Genomic DNA, 20060 nt, shown 5'->3' with positions numbered 1-20060 from the left:
GGGTATTTCCATTAATTTTCAAAATAAATTATTTTATCAGCACTAAAAAGACATTTCCTTGATCATGCTTATGGTGAAGTAATTGACGATGCTTACTTTATTCGTTATATATCTACTATGAGAATATTTATGATAGAGACAAATAATTAAGGTCCCAAACTCCCATAACATTGTTCTTTGTACTTGTATAATATACTCCATATTTTCATGCAGAATATTATATCATTGAATAATAAGAGCAACAATTTATACTAAGTAAAATTGCCACCAACCTCAAAATTAGTCCAATCGTCATCAAAATTATCGAATTTCTAACATTTTCGACCTACTCCAAAGGTCTTTGCCAGGAAATTAGAACATAACAGAATGTTCTAATGTTAAATCTTCAAACAGAAAATTTTAGTTTTTATCAAAATTGGCAGTCATGCGCATATCTTGTAAAACATTATGAGGCTGCGCACGACTGCTGATTTAATTAAAATTGTATTTGATATGAAATTAAATATTTGCGTTCGAAAATTCTATTATGTTCTAATTTCCTGATGAAGACCTTTGGAGTAGGTCAAAAATGTTAGAAATGTGATAATTTTGATGATGACTGGACTAATTTTGAGGTTGGTGGCAATTTTACTTAGTACAAATTGTTCATATAGTTAGAATTTCAAGGATTATTAACAATTTGTACTCTATTTTACATGATCTTTATGATTTCTATACAGTATTTTAATTATAACACAGCAAGTACACTACATATGATATAATTAATGTACTTTCAATTTTATGATAAATAATACAATTAAAATTTTAAAAATTTGAAGAAACCAAGTCATCTTACTGCCACATTCAATCATCAGAAAATAACAGTCTTTCTTCACAGAAATGACTTTTTAAAATTTTATATACAATTTTAAAAAGTCATTTCTGTGACAAATATATACATATATATTTAATTGTGTTATATATATATATATATATATATATATATTTATTATTACCTTATCATTATTTTTTAAACTGTTTTACATATTTCTGCAGAGGTGTAGCCTACAATAAACGGTCATCTCTGTGACAAAAGACTGTTATTGTTTACTGATGATTGAACATGGCGGAAAGATGATAACTTAGTTTCTTCAAATTTTTTTAGTTTTAAAAAATACAATCAGCCATTTTTAATTCAAACCCAAAAATATAGAAGAAAGTAGGTCATCTTCACATTTCCATCATGTCTAATCAACTGTTTTATGTAATTTTGCAGAGGTGTTGATTCTAATAAAGTCATCTCTGTGAAAGAAGACTGTTTTATTCCTGATGATTGGACATGACAGAAGTATGAAGACAATTTAGTTTCTTCTAACCATCAACCATTTTAATTGAAATTAGGATATAACAACTTATTTATATATAGATATGATACAGGTGGTGGTAGAAGCATGTTCATTTTACCTTTTAATTTTTTTGCCTGAAAATTATATAAATATTTGAGGCAATGTGTTAGCAAAGTTTCTTCTATGTGGCTTACAGAATTGTGTTTGTTCTCAAAATCTATTTTTTGACTAAACTTTGCCATTTTCCATTAATTGCAATGAAGAATCCAAAAATGTAATAAAAAATGTGGGTCCATGAACTTGTTTGTGTGTGATAAAGTGATTTCAGTGATTTTAGCGGGTTAAACTGCAATTTGTGCTCAACGCCCCAGTCACAAATTTTATCCAGCAAGAGATTGGCCCTGCGCTCCAATTCAGCGCGTGAATGACCACCTAAGAGCAGTATGACATCGTCTGCATAAGCACATATACTGTCCTGTCCAAAGTTTTCTTCTAAGAAGGAATTGAAGGTTATGTTCCACAGGAGTGGTCCACAGACTGACCCCTGCGGACACCCCTAGTGATTTTCTTCTGTACAGAGTGCTGCCCCCATTGAAGGATGGCTTTCCTATTGCTTAGGTAGTCCTGGAGTAGGTGAAAGATGTTAGCTGGACAATTAATCGTTCTCAGCTGGTGGATAATAAGTGGCCACCAAGCTGTATCAAACGCCTTTGAAATATCCACACTTATTCCCAGTACGTATTTGTAGTCATTAAGGAGGTGGCTGATAGAATTTACTACCATTTGAATTGCATCCTCAGCAGACCTCTGTGGCCTGAAGCCATATTGGGCATCGTGGAGGAGGTTGTTATGTTCCACATGCCAGCTAAGCCTGCCATTGATGAGGCGCTCCAGAATTTTCCCAAGAACTGGCAGAAGGGAGATGGGTCTAGACTCAGTGGGAGAACCTGGCTTAGGAACTGGCACAATGCCAGCCACTTTCCAACTATCAGGAAAAATACCATGTCGTAGACAAGCATTGTATAGGTTGCAAAATTGAAGCGGGATTAAATTCCATATATGCGTAGCGATTTCACTAGTAATATGGTCAAGACCGGGGGCCTTGCCCTTACTCAGGTTAGTAATGATCTCATCAATCTCATCGACGGTAAAAGGAGGCATGTTGTTGTTAGTACTACAGGGAGCGTCAGCATTGTGACGAAGTTGTTTCTGCCAGGGTGTTTCATTAAGTTGCTCATCCTCAGGACAGAAGGCATTAAGTTTAGCATTAAGAGCCTGTATGAAATCATTGGGAGGGTTATCTTCGGTGCAGCAAGTGGAAAGGATTTTTGTGTGTCTAAGTTTCTTGGTACACATTTTAGTGATGTACCCCTAGGGGTTATTTGACATCTTTGAACAAAACTTTTTCCAGCTGTCTGCTTTTGATGTTTTAATAGCTTGTTTGTATAGCTTTTGATTATTTAGGAAGGCAGTTCTGTGTATATTCCTCGTGGAGTCGTCCCTGCACCTCTGGTACACTCTCCTTAGCCGTCTGTTAGCCTGTCTTAATTTGCTGAGATTGGGTGTCCACCATGGGACACTTCTTCTGTTGATTGTCCTTTTGGGGATGAAACTATTGCAGGCTTCATTGATGGTATTTATGTTATGGTTAATATGGTGCCTAGTAATCTCCAGATCATCAGAGAAGCAGTCTACAAGGTGTGCGTCAAGATAGTTGTGTATGTCATCCCAGTTTGCACCTGTGTAGTAAAACGACACCCGCAGGCTGACAGCTGGAAGGAGACCATTGTGATTGGTCCGAATGTTGAATTCAATAAAGGAATGCTCAGTGAAGCTGTCCTCCTCAAGTACTCTCCAATTCTGAATCCTGGGGAAAAGCCCCCTGCTGCAGGCTGCAATGTCTATCCAGCTTTCACCCCTGTGGGACGTGAAAGTCGGTGGGGACAATGGATTATTCAGGATAAATAGATCATTGGAAGCACAGAATTCCTCGAGGAGCTCACCGCGTTCGTCGATGCTTTCTCCACCCCAGGTGGGAGAATGAGCGTTGAAATCACCAGCGATAATCAGCTGTGTGTTATTAAAGTTGTTGAGAATATTTTGTAGATTGACAAGAAAGTCGCTAGAGTTGGCATTGCCAGGGAAGTAGATATTGCACACGATGATCCTAGTGTTGTAGACCATGAGTTCAGTAGTTATTATGTATTGACTGCAAAACTTCGTATGATGGAGAATCGAGAGGCCAGTGTTTGGTATCAGAGTAGTGGCCCATGGGAAGAGGTCTGTTCCCTTTAAAACAGGGCAGAAAGTAGGTAGGCAGGCAGGATGGTAATTCTTGCAATAAGGCTCTTGTACCAATACAAGATCGTATTGTAAAATCTTACTGCTAAGGAGTGAAGTAGCTGAGATGCTCCTTCCAAGGTATATTTGTAAGAAACTAATGTAGTTGTGATCGTTAAAGTCCATAATCGGTGCGTAGGATTATACTGTTCTTGATTTTTTGGTTGATTGGACAAGAGTCATCCCGTGCGTTATGATTAATAGTGCGGTTGATTTTATCCTGTTTGCAATTGCAGCAGCAGGGTTCCTTTTCCCGATTGGGACAATCTCTATATGAGTGCTCCTCAGCACAATGGCTGCAAGTATTAGTCTTTTGAGGACAGTCTTTGGTGGAATGATTGTACTTGCAACATTTGAAACATTGCAATACAGGGCAGAAGTCTGCAATACGGGAACAAGACCATTCTATGTTTAGTTTGTTAAGCTGCAGTAAGAATTTATGCAAGGTTGGGGAAACCTCCACAACCCAGTTTCTATAGGGATTTTCACACTTCCCCATGTTGAACTTTATTTTGAATTGATGTCTGAATTCCTCTTCAGTGAGGTGTTCAGAGAGACTGATATTTTGGTTGTATATCAGAGTGGTGAGATCTTCTCTTGCAATCTCACTATTTACAGAGTAGATGACCATGTGTGGCCATCTCTTTTTTGGCTTCCTTGTCGTGAGTTCAGGGACCTCTTTTTCAATGTAACGTTCAAGAATACCAGCGCCCCCACCCCCTTCCAGTTCTACCGCTAGGCCACCATTGCTAATCTTTCTAATTTTTTCAATGCCAATGTGCAATTTAGACGGTTTGACTTTACTTTGTATTATTTTCTGCACAGTGTCACCATTGTTGCTTCCCTCCCTGCTGTAGACCAATAGGACGTCATTCTTCATCTGAGCCCGTTTAGTGTCTCCCGAAAAACCACTTGTATTGCCAGATTTGACGACTGTGCTGTACGTAGGTATGATAGTACGGGAAGAGAGAGCTTTTTGTTCTATCTCAGTTAACCTTTCTAAGACGGCATTCTGGGATGCAAGGGCTGTCTCAGACACATTCTTGTTAACGAGCATGTCAATTTTCTCATTCAATTCTTCTAATAGTTTACCATTTGAGTTCTCAATACAAAAATTAATGACCTTATCAAAGCACCCCATTATGTAGTCCACGTTTCTCTTGCTCTCAATTTTACTTCCTTTGTTTTTATGTATATAGTTTTTCAATTCCTCCACAACCCCTCTGGTAAAGGAGGTCAGACGGTCATTATGACTGCAGCCTTTGCACGCGGGCTCCATGTCTCCAGAAGCACAATCCCCCTGTACAGACATGACTGGGTAGGATGGGAAAGCACACCAACCAGGAAATGAAGTTTACTTGAGATTGGTAGCAAGAAAGACCGCAAGTGCGGCGCAAACGATAAAAGAAAGAAGAAAATAAATAAATAATAAAAAAAATAAAAAAAATAAATTAATATATATAAATAAAAATCAGCCCTCGGGCTGAGGTTCACCAAAAGAAAGTGATATAAAGGCGTCAATAGATAAAGAGGCGCAAATCAACCCAAAGCCAGAACCGTAAAACGGCAAAAGAGCGACCGAATTAGGGTCAGTGAGGGGATAACGGACTAACATGTGTAAGGGGATAATGGTCAAACCACGTGTTGGGGACAATGACCTTTGCTTCTTTGTTTAAAACGAAAATTAAAACACTAATAAAAACCGTGCGAGAAGAGATATAAACGACAAATTTACAGTAATTATGGAGAGATGTATGCGGAATGTGTCCGCAAGAGGAAAACAAAGACGGTAGCCCGAGAGACCCACAAATAGGCCCGACAGAGGAAAAAATTAGACTGTTATAAATAAAAAAACGGAGAATCGGAGAACAAAATCGATTACACTATTATAACGACAATAGTAGCACGAATCGAGCAATATGAGACACGTCCACTCACCTGTGGAAACAACTCGGAAAATGGGCGCGGAAAACCCGGAAATTCCGGAGCACTTATCTCAAGAGAGAATAGTCAGATCCGGAAAACGGTGTCATCATTCGAAAGCAGGCTTTCAGGCGATTCCAGCGATGTCTAATGTCACATACAAGAAACCGTATATCCATGGGAAAACTTCTCGTAAATCCTGAGCATGCCTAACAGAATTTAGACCTAAGAATCAAATAATAGCAAGGTTGAGGCCAAAGTTTTCAATGTGAAAACGTGTAGGCCGGACGTTCAGCGCCGCTTTCCTGCAAGCCTAGAACAGGGATGGCAAACCTGTGGCACGTAAGAGAAATCATCTGGCATGTAATGTATCATATGATTTCTGTCTTTTTCAATCATCCTTTCTGTTTATCACCTGATCATCTTTTCTCAATCAGATTTTTTACATTTATTCGAATTAAAGTGTATTCATTTAATTTCTTTAAATATCATTATTTGAAGTCTAAGACATTGGCACGCATTAACATTTTTAAAGCTAAGTATGCTTACAATATGGCACGTGGACTCAAAAAGGTTCGCTATCCCTGGCCTAGAAGTTTGGCAATGGTGTTTGGAAAGTCAGTGGAATCATGCGCGAGATTCCAAAAGCCATTGCCAAACTTCTAGGCTTACAGGAAAGCAGCACCGAACGTCTGATGTACACGTTTTCACATTGAAAACTTTGGCCTCAACCTCGCAAATAAAAATGGCATTGTGTGCACCTAAAGGAAAATAGACATGAATAAGGAACAAAGCAATTGTCATCGATTGTTTTATTCTTGAATCTCCTTTCTACAGTCGGCAGGTACAAGGATTGCCTCTTTTGTGGCAGCAAGTGCAAAGTTCACCTATCCACATCTGTCAAGGTACAAGGTTTGCATCTTCTGTTCCTAACAAGGGCAAGGATCACTTCTTTCTGGCACCACCTCAATTCTATCGCAATATAACAGTCATACGACATCCTAGTCAGATAACTTTTCAGTCATTAAAGTAATAAAGTACAAAATTATACTAATTATTGTATATGCTCATCATCCATTTAGATCTGGCATTTTCTTAAAATTAGAGAAAAATCTAATGGCTTATGTATCCCCCTAATTTTATTATTATGCAGACATTTTCAATTTATCAAATACCACCTGGAATGATAGTTATCTTTGCTATTTCAATCTTAAAAGTGTGGAATGTCATTCCCCAAATAACATAATTTTTGTATCAACTTAATCAAGTAGTTGATTTCTTCACTTGCTTGCAATCTTTTGTATGTTTGGTCTTTTTTTGTAATAGGGGAATTAGTCTTTTCTGTTTGTGGTTTCAGCTATCTGTACAAACTGACTGTTGTCAGTTTGTACAGATATCTCCAATACCTTAATTTTTCTTGTTTTCAGAGCAAAATTATTAGCATCCTAGTTGGAACAATCTGGATAAGTGCTAAATTGTGAATCTTTGTCTCTTCTATGGATGAGTCCTTTCTCATAAATTCTGATATTTCTATATCACAGAAAGTGGATGACAAGCACAGCATTCTTCAGAAAAATATTCAAAATTTTCTCAGTTATAAAAAAGCAAACTTATTTTACCATAAATGGTTTATCCATAATTTGATAAAATTGAAAATAAAATATGGAAGTTTTGGCACATCTGGAAGAGATATGGAAATCATTGTGGTTTAGATGTTCATTGTTTGCTTCAAAAGAGAGACTTCCAAAACTGTTGTATTCAATTTGAACTACATGTTGATAAAATAGCAAACAATATGCACGTGACACTAGAACATTTTGACAATTCCTCTCCAAATTTACTCATAAAAATTGTAATAAGAATACAGTAATAAAATATCAGATGAGGAGGTATACTTTTTAATCAAACAACTTATCAATTATTAAAGACTTCTTAGTTAGGCATGTTGCGGCATCATTGTCACTTACTTTCTTCAAGAATGGTGCTAAGATCACTATTTTTCACTAATTTCCAATTGATAGTCAATTACTGCATGCTGGTCTGGATATCAACAGCCAGCAATTTATCTCATACCAGTTTGTTTATCCTTATTTATGCATTAGAATTATTTCCTACCAATTTGCATTGCAATTACCAAATTCAAAGGCCATTGCTATTGAATTGCTTCTGAAATCAGTAACCATGAGAATATTATCCTTTATGATTATGTTAAATTTAAACAAATATGTAAGAAACATTTTTATGCTTCCATTGATCATTAATTGGATAAACACTATACTAACAGCGATCAGACATTTGTGTCTTCGATTCAAAACAACTCGGCAAGCATGTAGTCCTAAACACAAACAGTTCCTTATCCAAATAATAGGACTTCTCAATCATTTCCGAAAAATGAGCTGCTGAAAATTGAGTGTTTAGCTTATAAGTCTGAAAGCGCTACTTATAAGCTAAACATTCAATTTTCAGAAGCTCATTTTTCGAAAATGATTGAGAAGTGGGTTCTATTATTTGGACAAGGAACCGTTTGTGTTTAGGACTACGTGCTTGCCGAGTTTCATTCAAATTGGAGATTCAGACGTCTGGCCATCTCCTTGTAAGTATATGGCATCATAGACTTGTTCTTTTCAGACTACATTTTATTTGTGTTTTTAATGTTTTACCTTTTTGTATGCTTTTACATATTTGTATTGTATAGTTCTTTTGTTTTTATCCTTATATTGTTTACTATATTGCAACATACTTTTTATGACAGTCTTTTTTGTCATGTAATGTTCATCCTTTTGTATTCTTATGCAGTTTATTGTTATTGCTACTTATTTTTCTTTTGTGATCTTTTGTTATTTTTTAATATAGGCACTGGTTTTTGAGGGAAACGTCTTTTATTCATGTCAAAACATGGCCAATTATACTTATTAATAAAGAATAATTATGGTCCCAAACTCTCCTACAATGTTATTAACACCAAATATGTTTGCCCATACAAGTCATACATTATCTAATATTTTAGCTGGCAGTACTTTTTATTAAAATTATATAATTCTAATATCATGTATAATTTATTATTTTAAGGGATAAAATTATTAAAAACATTAACACCCAAAAACAAAAAGTTTCAAATGATTATATTTTTGATTTGTATTCTTTTGGCACTGGTGATTTCATTAACTGTAGTCTGTCAAAAATTGATTAAACATTCAAAAGTATTAGCAATAAATCATTTTTGCCTTATTAATATGGTGTTCACTATTTACTGTTTTATAACACATAAAACACAACTGGAATAATATAGTAAACACTTCAATCAATATAGAATTAAGCCCCGAAATCTCCAATTGCAGATCAAAAATGTTAATCAAAAAACTTTTTCAAATTAACCCTTACTGGAAAATAATTTGAGGCTTTTGGTTGAAGTGTTTACTATTTTATATTTTAGTTATTATGTCAGCATTACTTATCAGTAAAAACATATTAAACTTTCAATTGCAAAAAAACATTTTACAGCCAATGGCCCAGATGCATTACTGTCATTCAAACAACCAGATTTGAATCTGGGTCAAATTCTCAGAAAATTTTTTCAGACGGCTTGGCTCCCTCACTAGTAACCATACTGCCTTATTTTATAAACCTGGGTCAAATCTGCAATAAGTATAATAAAGACACTCTTAGTGTCCACAGGGCAAAAAAGTCAAAAATAAAATAAAATTTGAGAAATTATTCAAATAAAAGTACAGTCAAACCCCAATTTATGCATTTCTTGAATGTATGTTCTTTGCAATTATACATTAAATATTTTCTGTACAGTACTTCTCCATCATAAAACACTTCAGTTATGTTTTATATTTATACAATTTTAAACTTATATATCATACTTTTTGGTAGCCTGTAGCACTTTCTCATTTATGCATTATTCACTTTCAAATGGAAAAATTTTGTATAATTCTTGACAAAAAACTTTTGTTAAGAATTATACACAAATTCAATTATACAGTGTTAATTTGTGCAATGTCGTATTTTTGTAGCAACTATATTCATTCCAAAAGTAGTTTTTTTGTGTGTTCTTATACTTGTACAACATTTTTCTCAATTTGCTTGAAAAATGTACAAATGGGAGTTTGACTGTATTGCTAAACATTTTAAAAACCAGGAAAGACACGAAACACATTTGGAAATTAATTTCTCATATTGAGAAGGAAAAAACCAAAACTCATATACATTTAATCCTCCATTTACATACTGTATTACCTTAGGAGCAATATCATTCTAATGTACATAATTATTGGTATTTGAAATGAATGACAATTTCAACATTAAGATTTAAATTAACTCTAAACATTTTTTTACAATCCAAAATAAAATATGTCTACAGAAACATCAATAGTGTTGCAACAACCTAATCCAATTTTTACATTTATAACAATTACATAATCACATTTAATGAAAAGTCAAATTAAAACAATGACCTCATTAAATGTTTATCTGTACTTATATCTAGAAAAATAATAAATATTATTTTTCTAGATATTTATGTCATTTTTTAAATAAAAAACAAAATAGGCTCATTACAATCATTTTACAATGATCAATGCATACTTTCTTATCATTTTAAATTCGTATAAAATTTAATAAATTTGTGAATAACTCACCTTTATGTCCCAACATAACAGCAATATGTAATGGTGTATTTCCTGAAAAAAATAATAATAAATTTAATTTTATTATTTATAAATAATGTGTCAAACTGACACAATCTGAAATCTTGCTGAGTAAGAAATTCAGTTATTTATTTTTACTTCAAATTTAGTTTAACTTTTGACTGAACAACTTATTAAACTGAAAAATAATCAATCAACCATTTTCTCTCAGAAATAAAACTACTAAATAGAGAAAAAATAAATGAACATTTTATTTAAAGTATTCAATTTGAGATTGGGTTAATAATTAGATTCAAAACTCAAAAAAGATATTTCCTACCAAAATAAATCTACTTTAACTGTCAAACAATTTATGTTTTATGCATTTTTCAAAACAAAATTCTCACGATATTCAGGCTATTCTAAGATTGTTCAAATAAAAACTGCAGAGGTTAATTAAAATTCTGATTTCTCATGTGACATTTCTTTCTTGTATGTTGAGTTTTAATGTCATTTCTGTTATACTCAATCCAATCACATACTGGTACCATATTTGGATTTCTGAAGTTACATGAATGTATGTATGTATGTATATATATAAACGTTGATAAACCCAACATATTAATAATTAATCACACTATTTTTCACTATTGTTAATAATTAGATATTAAGTAATTTGGTATTAAAGGTACATGTTAGTATTCAATAAGAGATGGTTAATAACGTCTACCTCTAATACCAAATTACTTAATATTTAATTATTAATAGTAGTGAAAAATAGCCTGATTAAAGCAATAGTTTTATTACATGAATGTGTCAAAACTATTCCTATGTACAAATCTTGTTCTTCTAACAAAGGCAACATCCTCTTGGTTTATCATTCAATACTCAAAAAACATTTGTTCATAATTAACTCTAAATATGCTTGAATGCTAATGTTCAAATTGTTTTAATTTAAACTCTTTTTGAAATAAACATTCTTATATGCAAATAGAGACAATGTAAGTATGTGATTCAGCAGTTTAAAACTGAAGCTTTTTGGGCCAAAATCTTCAAATTGCAGACTTATACATTTCCACCAATTATGTCTGCCCTTCGTTAATCTTGAGAACAGAGTTAGATAGATGAAAATTGAGACCAGATATTTGAAGCTTAGGGGTCAGAGACCCCAATTAACTATATAGAACTTTCAGTCTAGACCTGAAGTTATGTAATTTTTTAAATTAAAAACTGCAGCCCAAAATTTTAACAATGTCACAATAAACAATTGCTTGTTGCATTTAATCTACAAAAAGATTTCAAATCACACCCAAATACTTGGATATCTATACCCTTCTGAAGAATGGACAAATTGTTAAAGTTATCAAATATCTTGCAATAATAGCGAGGTTGTGGCCAAAGTTTTCATCTCTAAAACATGAATGTTGAACGTTGAGTGCCGCTTACAAGATAGCAGAATTCAATGTTCGACATTCATGTTTTAGAGATGAAAACTTTGATCACAACCTCTATAATATTATAAACAAGTAACTCTACTCAGCCTGATATATTGTAATACCGAAGCCAACCACTGCTGCATGCTATCAGGATAATAACAACTATAATATTAATAAATTACAAATAATTTGACACTAGAGGGAGGCATTAGGTGCCATTTCTTAATAAATTTAATAAATATAATTTTTGATTAAATAATTTAAATAATTTAGATCTATTGGAAGAAAATAATTGGCCTGGAGTGAGACTCAAACCCACAACTCCCACTTACTGTGCGGATGCATTGCCAATTATGCTACCCAGACCTCCAGTCTGATCTCATCTTCCAGTACATACAATCGAACCTCTCTAAAACAATACCCTTTACAACAATAAACCCCAGTACAACAATAGAACTTCTGCAGTCTCAGCTTAAGTCCTATACAAATACTTTAATTTATCACCCACTACAATAATAGTAAAAAACCCTGATACAACAATACGACTATTGGGATGTGTTGGCACAACCCATGGCTGAACAATTTGTAAACCGCATGGCTTGCTAATCATGTTACCTATGGATCCTCCCCACACTCCAAAATGGTTTGTTTACATCTAGCTGATTGGTGACATTGCGATCATCATTACTACCACATCCAATCCTATCACAAGAAATTGCAAGTGCCGACCAATCATAAAAAGTTTCTTTTTCCCACCAGAGAAGAGCTCTGGTTAGTGGCCAAGAACAAGAAAATAGCAGTACTAGCGGGATGCAAAAGAAAAAAACTAGCAAAATCATGTAAACAGATAAGTTTAGAAATAAAATTAGAAGTGTTCAAAGATATCAATAGTGGAATGAAGCAAATAGAAGTTGCAAAGAAGTACGGCTTATCTCCATCAACTCTAGCAACATTTTTAAAGAAATGGAAGGAAATTGAGTGCAGTGTAGTAGATGGAAACATAGATCTTTCTCGGAAACATCTGAAGATTCCTACTTGTGATGATGTTGACAGTGCAACATTTTGTTGGTTTACCAAGATGTGAGCACAGAATGAACCGATAAACGGGCCAGTCTTGTGCCAAAAAGCAATGCATTTCGCAAAGATAATTGGACATATGGAATTTAAAGTTAGCAATGGATGGCTGCATCACTTCAAACAAATACATGGCATTATCTTTAAAGTTGCCTCAGGGGAAGAAAAATTAGTATCACTTGAAGAAACACATTCTTGGCATCTGAAAAAAATAAAAGAAATCCCTGAAAGGTATCTACCTGATAACATCCATGATGCAAATGAAACTGGATTATTTTTCTAACTGATGCCTGAAAAAACATTTGTGTTTAAGGGGGAAACATGCAAAGGTGGTAAACAATCAAAACAGAGCATCACTGTTCTTCTGTGTTGCAACTCAACAAAAACGGACAAATTAACAGCTCTTGTAATTGGAAGATCAGCAGAACCCAGATGTCTGAAGAATGTGAGAAGTATGCCAGGTTAGATTTATTTTCTCAAATTCTTTTCCTTTAATTTTCCTAACTCTTGTCACACTCATAATTACTACTTATTTCAGTCTATTATAAGGCCAATGGAAATTGTTGGATGACTGCAAGCATCTTTAATGCTACTTATGATGGACAAATACATGATACAGAAAAAGAAGAAAAAATAGCTCTTCTAGTAGATAATTGTACTGCTCATACCAATATACCATCATTATGCAATTTCCCTCCCAATTGTATGTCAGTGCTACAACCACTAAATATAGGAATAATTTGGAGTTTTAAAGCCAAATACAGATCCCATTTAGTACAGAGTGTGTTAAATAAACATTGAAAGGAAGTTAACAAATCCATATAACAAACATATGCGATGAATGCCAGCTGCTGGTGGAATTTGCAATCTGTTACAATCAAGAACTGCTGGAAAGAGGCAAAACTTGTCTTTATTCAAGAAAATGACATATCTGTGTTATCTGACAATGAGAATAATGACTTAGTATCAGGCAGTGAAGCTGGTAAAATGCTTTTGGTGTCACAAAGCAATCTCCAGGAACTAATCCAAAACATTCCAGTATTACAGGCAACAGCATAGACATTGTGGTTGAAGAATATGTTTCTGTTGACAAAGAGTAAATTTATTTACAGATTGCACTGATGTGATAATTCTGGCAGTTAGGGACTGATGTCCAAGATGAGGAAGAGAACGAATCAGTTCCATGTAAACTCTCCAGTATCTTAGAAGTTATTTCTCAAATGGAAACAATTCAACACAAGGCAACCACAGTTCCTGGAATTGGAAATAAACAACTAGCTGCTCTCGATGCAGTTCGTTCAGCATTTGTAAACCACAGCTTGCAAAAATTGAGTCAAAGCAAAATAACGTATTTTTTTAAAACAACATGAAGTTCAAAACAATGTAATACAATCTCCTGGTTAATAAATAATTCAGAACCAATCAGAGAGCATTATATAAATTGCAGCGATTAATATTTAAACTGATCTTCACTCTCTTAATGATCTCGACTTTTAAGTTTCAAAACCAAACTACAACAATAACCCCGGTATAAAAATACTATTTTCTTCGTCCTCAAAATACCGTTGTAGTGAGGTTCGACTGCATAACATTACGTTATAACTATCATTGGTTACTACGGTGCCGGCTGGGGAGTAGTGTCAAATTATTTGGTAATTTATTAACGTTATAGGGTAGATGTACCAGTTTTGGCCAGTGTAGTACCAGTTCTGGCCAGAAAACAAATTTAACTTAAAAATATAATCACAAATGAAACAAATTTTTATTGTTAACTGTATGAACAGTTAACAATAAAAGTTTGTTTTGTTGGACAGATTTGAATATGTGGTAATTATATTTTTAAGTTAAATTTGTTTTCTGGCCAGAACTGGTACACTGGCCAAAACTGGTACATCTACCCTAGCTGTTATCAGCCCAATAGTATACGGCAGTGGTTGGCTTTAATACTGCAATAATATTAGCTCAAAAAAATCATCACAGTTTATAAGAAGAAATAAAAAATAACCAAATTAGATAAAACCTTTCACTGAATGCAAACACACAAGTTTATAATTCTTGAACAAGTGATCTACCTTATCAGACTACAACCATCACCTATCAAATATCAAATGCTCGAAGTATCTAAAGTTTTGACTAAAATGACAAAAAAAAAAAAAAAGCCGATTTTCACAAAAACTATCGGTTTTCAGCCATAATGTAAGTTAAATATGTGAAAATTACTTGTTGTTTCAATATTATCGATTTTTCAAGCCTGAGTCATCATGACTTAAAATCACAATTTTCTCAAATAAAACACACAAGTGAAACTGTTGTAATAAATGCATAGTGTGGCAGTGGAGTAAAGTAAAAAGGGAACTGCTTGGTTAGAACACACAGTTTAATCTACGCTGTATAGAGTACACACACCAAAAACAAAAGGAGATAAGGTACAAAATACAAGAATCTTCTTATATAAACAAAGGTCCAGATGTCACCTGGAATGTTCCTAGGAGAGTGTCATGATACTCTCACCAACAGAAACCTAAGGCTTTATAAGAATAGTCTTTTAGTGCCACAAATAACCAGGCAAAATCTCATTGAAATCTGTGAAACACATCTCTAAGTCTCTCCTTGTCAGTAATTTCATCATACTTTTGCATCAAATTAGAATACAGTCAAACCTGTTTTTTTGCGGTCTTTTTCTGTGCAATTTTTATTTGTGCGATTTTTTTTGTGCGGTATATGAAAATTTCAATCAAATTGGAACATAATTGACTCCTGTAAAATTTTTAAAAAAACTCTATTGGTTGTTTTCTATGACATCAGCAGGTTTTTTCATTTTTTATTCAGTAAAATTTTTTTCTCATACATTTATTTCGGTTTCCTCTTATTTTAATAGCATAAAAACCATAAATATTATGTTATATTTGAACAGATGCGGTTAGCTAGCTCCCCTCCAGCTTTAGACTGCGGGTGTGAAACTTCATGCTTTGTTAAATGAAATAACACTTCCTGCAGCTATATTTATCAAATAAAATCATTTTTAAGGATTATTTTTAACTTTTTAATGTTAGATTCGTATTTAAGTGGAAATAATTAATTAATATAAAAATTAAAATTCTTAGAGGATTTTTTCCTCATTAGGTGTTGCAGAAAAATGCCCAAGGAGTTAAAAAAGCAATTCCTAGTTATTTCGTACGGTTTCGAGTTATTTTCTACGTGAGACTTTTTTTATGCAATCCCTATTTACCGCATAAAAAAAATAATTTTTTTAATTGTGTTGCGAAAACTATTTTTTATAGCCACTCGTGAAGTTTTGCGCGATTTTTTTAATGCATTTTCTTTTATGCGGTCCCTATCCCCCGCATAAAAACAGGTTTGACTGTATTTGGTCATCAATTATCACTGCAAGGCTGTCACAGATCTGAACATTTCATCTTAGCCATCAACTTTCTTGACTCTCATTTCCCTCAACACTATAATTAACCATGTCATTTACCCAATATTGAATCACCTTTACTATCTCTCCTTTATTATAATTTTACAAATTTTGTTAATTTCATTAATAATTTAACTATTTGGACTGGAAGTATAAAATATGTTCCATGTTATGATATGAATTCAAAAGTCACAAAAGTCCATATTGTTAGTGAAAGGGAATGGTTGCTTATAGGTTAACTTGTCATATAAAAATTCAATAAGTGTAAATTTCAAGATAATTTATCACTAATCTTCACTGTACATATTTTTGACATGTTACACAAAAGTAATTTTGAAATGTAGCTCTTTTGCAAATACATTCTTAATCTCTGTCAGTTTGGAAATTCTGATTGATGAGAGCAAATAGAGTGAACGACGAAGCACCAATTTCATAATTTGACCCATTAAAAAATAATAAACTGATGTCAAAAATTGAATTTATAACAATACATTTTATTTACTTTTTCATTATTTTTTTTCATAATTCTTGTATGGCCATATTTGCCACTTTGAGTTAAAGCTGATTTGAGTAAGATTTAAATTGTGAGAATTCAGTTAAAATCGGCATTCAACACACATTAATTCTAGATTTAACTCGTAAATCTGATTTGTGATTTAAAATTGTCAACAGCGATGAGTTCATTCTCAAATTACAGATATTAAGATGTACGCTACTTAAATTCTTCATAAATAAATCCAACAATGAGCTGTGTAACTTTCCCAGCAAAAATCTTAAAACTGTGTGTGGTGCCACCTGTTATAAAATTTTATTTAATTAAAGAAACTTTTTATATTATTAATTACTATAAAATGGCAAAAAGCTTAATTTTGAAGGTAGAGACACATTTTATAAAAAATTGTAAATGCTAATAATAAATAAAATCTTCATTAAATTTGTCCCTACCCAGACACAACATGTGACTCCCCTCTTTCTCCCTATTCTCTCAACATTTAATCACCAAAATTTAATAGCATCAATGTCCCTATTACAGAAACCTACCTGCAAAATTTCAGAAATTTTCAACAAAAAGCACAGAAATTATTAAGTTTCAAAGTGGATGAACATAGTCATTTCACACAAACACATAGGAAAAGAAACTCAAACTTTTTTCCCTTCTTGACACTTTAAGATCAGAGTCAAAAATATAAAAATCTTCACAAGTCATTTTTTTGACTAATTGCCATATTTTGTTTTTATATAACAGTCAGGAAAGTAAAAACATGGACCTGTTTGATTTTTATGAAGATTTTAAGTTCTTGCAAACTGCAAATAAGAGAGAATAATCATTTACAATAAAACACAGGATTTCTGGTTTAAAAAAATTTATACATTTTTGTCTGCTCAATTTTTATTTGCTTTATTTTTCAAGTTTTCGTAACAAATAACAACTGCCTACTATTTTGTCGTGTTACAATTCTAGGGAAACATATTCTGTATCTATATTCATTACTGAATTTGTTTTTCATTTTTTAATACATTATAGTTTGCAACTAATTCTAATGACTTGTCTCAAAATTTGAATAGTTCCTTTCACCATTAGAAACTATTGTCTACTAAACTTTTTTAGAATCATCTACTTAGTTTGTGCAAGACAATTTGCACTACATGTTATGATGAATTTGGACAAATTGGAGAACTTGTAACTAGCAGTTTACTTTAATTCCAGGATTACATAATCTGATATTAGAATAAATTAATGGATACAGAAATAAAAGAATTTTTAATCTGGAATTGCCAGCTCAAAATCTCAAATTACAAAACACAATTTAAAATGCTATTGATAAATACAGTTGTAAGAGTTCCAATTAGTCAAAACTGGTTTAATCAGGTTTTCACATTATCCAGGCAAACTGTGTAAAAGTACTTAGTCAACAAAGACAAGAAACCAATCGAGTATTCTCATAAATCTTGGCTAGGTGATGTGCAGTATCCAAAAGAAGTTCTAGTTTTACAAAGAATTTATTCCAGTGACTTCTGATAACAATTCTTTAATATATTTTAAAATTGTCATAAAACTTTAAAACTTTGTATATTTTGTCAATCTCTTTATACCAGATATTTGATATCATTCAAGTCTGAATATAAGTGACCTCAATCCACATTACTTCAGACATTCTAAACTCTAACTTCTCATAAATAAACAAATTTCACTTAAAATAAACAACTTTTACTAAAATCCAGCTTTACAGAATGTTTTACAGAACTAACATTTACCAGTTATTTTATCCTTTTTCAGGTTCAAATATTTTTAAAGTTTTAAACTCAAAAACATTAACTCTGTAAAGCATTTTAATTTTCCTCGCATAAGACATTTCAGTTGGCTTTCCTACATCTTTTATTTCATTTAATCAACATAATTTAAATTTTTCAAATATATACTACAGACACTTTTAAGTGCTGGCAAAACAAATGCTCCTGTCAACTTTCATGTGAAAATTCATTTATGGAAAATCTTCAATTGAAACAATACAACTAAATTGTAAACTTAAGTTCTAACCACTCTTTTTAGATAGATAGAATAAAGAGAGAAATAACTTTCTAACTGTCTGCATACATGGAAATGTAACTTCCACCTATGACCGAAGGGACCTCCTTGATACATTAACTACTTTGGCAATAAAACTAGGTCAAATTGGGTCTGGATGACCTTTTATTTCTGGAGAAACAATTTTTGTTAAAGGAAGAAAAAAGGACAAAAATAACTCCGTACCAGTATAGACAGAGAGAGAAGTCTCCAGAATCACTTCGTTAATATTGCCTCAGACAACATTTTGATTCGTCAAAACGATAGATATACCAACAAAGAAAAAGGAATTACCCAAAGATTACTATTTTTAACTTGTGCAGTAGCAGTGGATTTTCAGACATGTAAACAAGTGAAAACCTTTTAACTACTCTAGTGTTTTAATGATGATTAGAATAATGTCTCAATCACATAACCAATGTTGTCATTGAATTAATCATATAGTGACTTCTCTACAATATTACTTGCAAATAAAATGCAACTTCAACCAATGCCATTTTTATGCAAGAAAAGGAATATTGATATCATAAATTTCTTTATAAATTTGCTCCATATTTTTAGAGGGGGAAGAAACTTACTTAAACACACAAAAAACAAAAATAGATAAACAGAAATAAACAAAATGACAATTTGAATACTTGGCATTCTAACAAACTTTTTTTTCAAAAAGAGACAAGAGTTTTGGACAATTAGTAGAATAATTTAGGCAATTATCTGTAGAAGATTAATCATTCTATTAATCATACAAAGTCCCATTTCACTTTATATAAAAAGTGAAATTTTCAAGTGCATTAAGATGATGCAATTGAGATATTTTCTTTTGATTTAATCTTTCCTGTTTCTATTTATAATAAAACAAAAAAGACAAAATGTACATTTTCTCACACAACTCTTTTTTTTCTACTTTCAAGAGAGGACTTTGTTATATTAGAATCCCTTCAAATAAATTTTCATTCTAAATAAGTATACATACAGTGTGTGATCGGTTGCTGAACAGTTCAAACTAAAAACAAATCGGATAATGAAAACTTTCGCGTAAGATTTTTTGTGTTTGGACAACAAACACCTCACAGAACAAACACAAGAAGCAGCAATGTAAAATAATGAATACTGATTAGTCTTCCCTTGTCTTCAGGCAACAATTCAAAACTTTTCGGAGCGCAGGAGACATCAACATTGATACAACCCGGTATATACTGATCAGATAGTATTCCTCCGAACTTTGAAGCTCTCCCTTGTAATTCCAGCCTTTTATTTTTCTGTCAGAAACAATTTTTTTATAATATTCAGAAGACTGTCAGGCAGGCACTTGTTAAGTTTTGTGTTGAGTTTTATTTTTAAAAGGTG

At 32.7% G+C, this 20060-nt stretch overlaps 1 protein-coding gene and 1 pseudogene across 1 annotated transcript in view; one reads left to right on the top strand and one right to left on the bottom strand.

The window, feature by feature from the left end:
• LOC136975671 (ankyrin repeat domain-containing protein 13C-A) overlaps positions 1 to 20060 on the bottom strand; it is a 62942-nt gene that overhangs the window by 24946 nt on the left and 17936 nt on the right. The window contains exon 2 of the mRNA XM_067270777.1: positions 10232 to 10273. Coding sequence (XP_067126878.1) covers positions 10232 to 10273 — 42 coding nt within the window. The remainder of the gene's footprint in view (positions 1 to 10231; positions 10274 to 20060) is intronic.
• On the top strand, positions 11204 to 13195 carry LOC136975681 (tigger transposable element-derived protein 6-like; annotated as a pseudogene).

This window comes from Centruroides vittatus, unplaced genomic scaffold (assembly GCF_030686945.1).
Source record: "Centruroides vittatus isolate TY-2023 unplaced genomic scaffold, ASM3068694v2 contig_377, whole genome shotgun sequence".
In the NCBI taxonomy this organism is placed as follows: Eukaryota; Metazoa; Arthropoda; class Arachnida; order Scorpiones; family Buthidae; genus Centruroides; species Centruroides vittatus.
This window is presented reverse-complemented; position numbering and strand designations above follow the sequence as displayed.